Source organism: Drosophila obscura, unplaced genomic scaffold, assembly GCF_018151105.1.
Source record: "Drosophila obscura isolate BZ-5 IFL unplaced genomic scaffold, ASM1815110v1 contig_150, whole genome shotgun sequence".
In the NCBI taxonomy this organism is placed as follows: domain Eukaryota; kingdom Metazoa; phylum Arthropoda; class Insecta; order Diptera; family Drosophilidae; genus Drosophila; species Drosophila obscura.
Genome location: NW_024542736.1, coordinates 12,673,073 through 12,680,590, shown reverse-complemented (window position 1 = coordinate 12,680,590; position 7,518 = coordinate 12,673,073). Strand labels below are relative to the sequence as shown.

The window sequence follows — 7,518 nt, the reverse complement described above, 5'->3', positions numbered from 1 at the left end:
CTTGCCATATAACCCATAAAAAAGATATATATGTATATGTATCGAATTTAACAAGCGCAACGTCGAAGTGAGGCACAGATCAAAGGAGCCCTGAGGATGTGTTGCATGCGGCAGCAGCAAACGGAGACCAAAAGTGTTGCCCTGCTGATAATGAGGATGCTAATGCAGTTGACATTTTATGTGGCCATAGACTGCTCTTCTCTGGGCATGGGTCTGGGTCTGAACCGATAATTAAATGCAATTATAATTCCATTTAATTAGCTGGCAGCTGGAAACTGACTGCTCTATTCCCCCGGGCGAGTGCTTAAATATTGATGGATTCATTAGCATAATATTTTGGTTTATTATGGAATATGTTCGGTCGGTTTGGGGAACTTATAGTTTATGGCTGCAGCTAATTGAAACACCTTCAAAGGGCGGGTCATAACTGTCAAATAAAGTACTATTTAGCAGAATCAGTTTTCCACACCCCCGCTGGGCTTCTTTCTATTCCTAAACTACATGTGACATGGCGGGTTATGTTTTGTGGCAACGAACAAATTTACATTCAGCAATTAATCTGCTTACAGAAATAGCAGAAGAAATGTGAAGTAACTGCCATCGATTGGCTGTCACATCATATTTCGTAAGCCTTTAATAAACCAAACGCAGCTGCCGTAACAATGTGATAAAGGATAAGGCAAAGACAGCTCTCTCTCTCTCGCTCTCTCTCGCTCTCTCTCTCTGTACCGAACGCAATGTACAGGCTGAAGATATTTCATTGAATCAATTATCGCTGGACATGGCATAATAATTACTGTCTGCTCTCGGCACACTCCCTCCCTCCCTCCCACACACACAGACAGACAGACAGAGAGACAGACAGAGATGCCCATGGATGCCCATTCCACCCACACAAACAAGGTCGCTCGAAGCGACAGAGCATCAGGGACATGCACGTTCCGTTCCCTTCATTGATAACTAGCTGGAAAGCAAAGCAAAGCAAAGCAAGGCAAGGCAGGGCCCAACCTGGCCTTGTTGCTTAACCAACTGTAACAGCACAAGTGTGGCAGAACAGGGAAGGACATGAAGAAAGAGACACACACATAAAGTGGGGGAAAGACAGAGACACACACAGAGAGAGATAGGCAGAGAGAGAGAGAGAGACAGAGAGAGCTTACGCAAACAGAATCCAAAGGATGCCAGCAATAAAACAAAAATTTGCTCGTATTAAAGCAAAATAATGAAGTGAAAATGGCAACAATGTGATTACACACAGTCACAGACCCCAAAAGCCATCATAAATTGTTACCCAGAGAGTGCTACATAGAGCGAGATGGGGCAACAGATTAAGGGACAGAGACATACAGAGAGAGAGAGAGAGAGAGAGAGAGCATCTGCGTCGGCGCTACATAGAATGTTGCCAGCAACATGCTGCCCGATGCTAACTTGTTGGATGCACACAGCCCACAGACCCCACCAAAAGCAGTTTGTTTTTTTTTGTTTTGTTTTGCCCCAGTCCCAGAACTCTCTCTTCTCAGCATCTTTTGAACAATTTTCCATTGAGCAAACAATTTCCGGCGAGAGTCGATAGAGTCGAAAGTTATTAATTGAGCAGCCTCATAATGAACTCATTTACAGATCGTAATGTGCTCCCATTAGGGGCACACACACCCAAGCCAAACAGCTGCCGCGACGTGCAGCACAGCACGGCACTTGATGGCAGCATTACGTCGAGTTAAATTGCTTGTAATGATGGTGGCAGCAACATCACAAAGAGGCATAGAGAGGCAGGCCACCCATTGGGTAAAACAGGGCTAAATGTGTCCAATCTGTCGAAGGCGGGGTGGGGTGGGGCCAGAACAAATGTCAGACAGCATTTCTCCATTTGTAGCTGGACATTGGGGAACGGAATAGAGAGCCAGACAAGGTTCGATATGGATATGACTACATCAGCCTTAGCCCCAGCCCCAGCCACTGCCACTGCCCCTGCTGGCCTGTATGTGTGCATTCAATGGATACACATGAATCTATCTTATCGCTTTGCCAAGTTTAGACAAAGTTTCTGGCCTGGCCTCACATCATGTTAGTCCTGGAAATGTACTTCAATTATAGACAGAACAAAGCAAGTAGCTGGGAATCCCCAACTTTTTTCAGATTTACTTTGAAACTCGTAGCGACAACATCTCTATACAAACACACACAAAAACATAGCTCTCACATATTATAGCAGAAATTTCCAAAAAATAAAAAAAAAATAAATATAAAACTGCCGTATTTTTTTTTTTAACATTTTTTGGCTTTTGATAGTTTATTGACAAACAAAATGGATCGCATATATCAGCTGATTCGCTTGCCGAGCATTCGCCAAAACATTGACGATCACAATCAGCAGGGAATGGAGCTTCTGAGACGCCGCCATCCACAGCTGGCCATGTTGCTGGATGCCCCCAACGAGCCGCCCCGCCACCTGGAGCCGTTGCCTGCGCCCGCTCCGCCAATGCCACGTAAGAAGCGCAGCTTTCTGACCACCTCCCAGCCGTTCCGCATCCAGACGAATGTCAGCGAGCTGCAGCGCAATGCCTGGCAGGCTCTGCAGGATGTTCCCCCGGAGCAGCGGCGCGATCGCTACGTCAAGTATATGTTGGAGCACATGAACAGTCAGAACTATCCGAATGGCGAGGGCCTGCCCCATCGCTGGGGTCAGTTCTGATTGAGCAGAAGGCCGGCCGAGAACCACAGAAGACGACGACGACAACGACACCCCGAAATGCAATCCAATCCATTCAAATAAAAAACAAAATGTAAAATTATACAACAAAATAAAACCTTTTGAAACGAATTAAACCTTTCTTATGGGCAAATATCTATTGGAATTGAAGCATATTAACTAAGAACTTTACTTACATTTATACGAATATTAATTAAACCATTTACGAAACAAACAGGCGATGATTCTTCCATCACAAATCACAGTCTGACACAACAATCCTTTTGGTCTGAAATGTTGATTGCCCAAGGGGCCTACCTACTACCGAAAAATTCATGAAATTGACAATTAATAAACTTCAAATTGGAAGCCGCACACAAATATCCACTCTGGCTCCTGCTCCTGCCCCTGCCCCTGCCACAGGCAGCGAACACACAAAAGGATTTATGGGGTGCCCAGTGCAATGTAACAGAGAAACAATTGCAACCAGTCGATTTACACACATATGGCATCGCCCTGAACAGAACTGATGACCCCAACCCGAACCGAAACGAACCGAACTGGACATTGACAATGGCCAGGGACCAGGGAACAGGGAGCAGGGCAAGAGACAAAAGACAAAAGACGAACACGGACAATTGGCCAAAAGTGTAGCAAATAAATACAAAATGCAAGAGATAATTGCAATCAGAGCCACAAAATGTAGCCAAAAGGCTTATAAATTGTGGGCGTGTGTACATGCCGCAGGAGCTGGGCAGGAGCTGGGCAGGAGATGGGCAGGGTGGGCAGGTGGAAGGGCATCCGATGCACAGAAGGTAAACGCATTTAATTTCCTAAATGTACTTCATATGCTGCACACGCACACGCATATACAAATATTTAAATGCAAATACATACATGGCAGTCAGTTGCAGTTGCAGTTGGCGTTGCAACAACACACATTGTAGCTGCATCCCCCTCAGCACCTACAGCTTCTGGCTTCTGGCTATGGATCCTTAGATACCCTTTAGATAGCCAAGACTAGTTTTTCAGAAGATAAAAGATACATAAAATAACATTTCAGCTCTGACATTATATTAAATGAGAGGCAAATAAATTGATCCAACGATTTGTAGCAAGAAAATATTTCTTCAAGCTTTCATTTAGAAGTCAAGTAACCTTTCGATGGAAGGGCATAATGAAGAGGCGGCAATTTACGGCTATTATTGCAACAGACAGGCAGCTATATTATGTGGCACGCCCGCCACATGCCCCACACACACCCACACACACACTCTGTGCTTTGTGGTGTCACTGACTGGGAAATGAGAGGGAAGGGATGGAAGGGATGATGAGGTTGGGTTGGCTCGGCCATAACTTTGTGTGGCTGCTTTTGGGCTAAGCTTTTGCATTTGCTTTTTTGTGGGACTGTGATTGCTGTTCTGTTCCGTTGCAAATGGCATTTGCCACATGCAACAATGTTGTGGCCTCTGCGCGCGCCTTCTAATTGAATTGAATTGATTTTCGGTTTGCTTTGTCTGCCCAATTGTTGCGTTTACATGGCTAAACCGAACACCTAAAAGCATTATAAAACAAAAATACACATACAAATATGTATGTACATATGTTTCACTGGAAAGTGGAGAAGTGGAGAAGGCAGAACAGGGGGCATTTAAAACGTAATTATGGCATGTCGCCCTCCAGACATGCCGCCGCCCCCAAGCCAGCTGCCCAGCACCACATCCCACACTGCTACACTGCTACACTGCCACACGCTGCAGCAAGGGTTGATTAATTTACCAAGTGCTGCACATGTCCCCTCGCATCATGCAACAATCTGACAATGGAGTGGAATGAAGTTTTCTGTCCGTTCCGAATGTTTGACAGACGACTTCCCTGCCCCGTGCCAAACATTTTGTCGAGGCAAATGGACTCGGGATTTTTGGGGTTGTTGCTGCCGGGCAATGAATGCACGAAATGTGATTGATGCTCATCCGTTATCGCCGCTCTCCATTGTTGCATGTTGTCTTTGATGTATGTATGCGCCAGACCACCACCCCCCGAAAACACCACAGCCCCATGACACCATCCTTCCCTCCCACCTGTGCTTTGTTGAGTAATTGATTTTACCTCTGCTGACCCCACTGGCACTGGGAGGAAGCGTGGGCGGGGGCAGCAGATTAACAGACATTGCCAGCTCCCAGTTAATGGAAGACCATAGAAGACTCGCGCACACCTGCATTTATTAATTCAATGTCATGGCAATTCTTGTATGTAATTTCCCCTCAATTATGCACCAAGCGCACACACTCTTAAGTTCGCATTAATTATTGTCACTCGATTCACATGAAATCCCTCTCGCAAGAACGGGCCCAACAGTATAACTTCTTGGATTTTGCACACTCAGCACTCAGCAGGCAAGGCACAAACAATTACAGCAAAGCGACAGAGTGGAAAACTGCAACTTCATAGCAACTTGGAATACTCTTTACAGAAGAATAAAAAACTTGAAAGGGCTCGCAGTCTTTGGTAATTGGCTGAGATGGTCAAGAAAAGGATCACTGGCGAAAAACAAAACCCCAAAAATACTTACACTGACATATCAAAATTACACGAAATTCAGAAATATTTACACACAAATTCCTTTTTATAAAATTCAACAAAAAGCAAAAATTTTAACTAAAAAATAAATCTATAAAAAAACTTATACAAAAATTATATTTTTATTGTGGGAAATTAAGTATAAAAAAAAAATATTAGATATATTTTCTTATGTGTAAAATACTCAAGGAATATACATACATACATATGTATGTACATATGTGTAATATCCTGCAAACAGTCTCTAGTGTATATAAGCTCCACTATGGCATTGCATATTTTTTCTTTGTTTCGTTATTTTTCTTTGCATTTTGATTGTATTTATGGGGAAACGTGTGCAGAAAGTTTTCCACTTACAAACAATTCACAAGTAAAATACCTTGACTTTTGCTGCTACTGAGAGAATGGGCGGACGGGAGGGAGGCTACCAAAGTTGATGTCTGTGACTACCATTACCAAGGCTCTTATGACCCTCCCTGCAAGCATATTGAGCACTCACACACACAGAAGCAACCCCACCCAGACCGACCTCATGTAGCAAATTGTTGGAGAATAAAGTAAGTACAGCAGAAAACAGCAACAGCATAAACAGCAGGAACAGCAACAGCAGCAACAGCAACAGCAGCAGTAGAAACAACATCCGCACAAGTACGACAACAGCCATGGGTACGTCTACTCTGGTATACTCGTAGCAAATGGCAAACTAAGCATCAGTAAAAGATACTTTTCGCCGTAAGTAGAAGCGTGGGTGGGCTTGCAGCCACCAGACGGACAAGTCTGCCCGACAATCTCTCTCCCCGCCCTCCCAGAAAACAGGCAGGCCATTCCAGTCCGGGGCCTGTCTAAATACGAGCAAGCGATTTGTACTTCTAGTTGGCAAACTACTCGCGCAGAGCAGAGCAACAGGAGCCATGACAACATCTGGAAAACCCCCAACCCCACCCGACTCTGCCACTGACTCTGACTCTGGCTTTATGTAAAATTATAATACTCACCTGCAGAGTCCTTGTGGCAATAGAATGCAGCAGAAAAAAAAGAAACAACTGAAACAAACGACACAGCGCAGAGTGGAATTCAGCTAATGAAATTACTTGGCTTGGCTTGCTTGCTATTCTTTCAGTGTAATAACCTAATTTCATGGCAGTATATTATTCATTTCAGTGCACATAACCGACAGGAATTTGATGGAATTTCCTGTAAACAGAGAGAATACAGACGAACTTCCCCCTTGCTACACACACACACATAGGGAAGAGGACACCAGACGGACAAACGGACAGATAGAGAGACAGACAAACAGAGAGACACACATAAACAGGCTTATGAACCAGCTTGGTACTAAAGTCTATTGCTGGTCTGTGCTTGTGGCCCTGCTTCTCCTTCTCCTCCTTCTCCTCCTTGGCCCTACCACTCTGCCTCCACTATTGGCCCTCTGTTGTTGCTGCTGCTGCTGCTGCTGCTGCTGGTGGTTAAACAAACAGACCAAGCGCCACCACAGACAATCAGAAAGGCATTCAGCCAAGAGAATGCCGAACACCAGCAGCAGACTAAGGCAAAGCAGAATAAGTCCAGAGCATAACTGTAGGGAGAATTACGACTGTGGGATACCCAATTAAAGTGTTTTATTTCATTAAATTTATAAAATAAAATAAATAATCAAAGCAACATAAATAGAGGTGACAGGTGAACTCTTCTGACTGACATCTCAGCGGTCAGTCGGTCAGAAGTTCAGCTTCCCATTGCCTATTATGCCCCCTGCTCCACACAGCAATGAGTACGAAAGGGGAGCGAGTGTGGCGGAGCATCTATCCATCCATTCTTCTCCAACTACTTAGTGCATATAAATATTTGAGTAAATATTCCAAAATTTAAATGTTCCCAGCCCCAGCGAATGTCGGACATGAGCCAATAACTGCCTTTCAACCGGAGATATAAAATACGTATCATCGCAGACAAAGAAGTGGAAAAGTGTTGCGTGGGCTGGGACTGGGGCCCTCAATGGATTTGCATATGTTGAAAACAAAAGTTGAAATCTCGTAAATGTTTATGTCTCTATAGGAGACTTGAAAGCTGACTGCGAACAGGGGAATTCTCTGAGATATTCGACTGGCATTTGTGATCTTAATTGATGGCAATTTGTGATTCGTACTCTCCTCTCTCTCACTCCCTCCAGAGAGAGAGAGAGAGAAAGAGACAGAGCGAGTGGAGTGGAGTGGAGTGGGTGGGGTTGGGATGGGATGGGCCATTAA

At 44.5% G+C, this 7,518-nt stretch overlaps 1 protein-coding gene across 1 annotated transcript; it reads left to right on the top strand.

Moving 5' to 3' along the window:
- The first annotated feature begins 2,142 nt into the window (after positions 1-2,142).
- LOC111066608 (male-specific protein scotti) lies at positions 2,143-2,797 on the top strand. Its single transcript, XM_022355343.2, has one exon. It carries the CDS (start codon positions 2,306-2,308, stop codon positions 2,690-2,692), a length of 387 nt encoding a protein of 128 aa, XP_022211035.1. The 5' UTR covers positions 2,143-2,305; the 3' UTR covers positions 2,693-2,797.
- Positions 2,798-7,518: the final 4,721 nt, after the last annotated feature.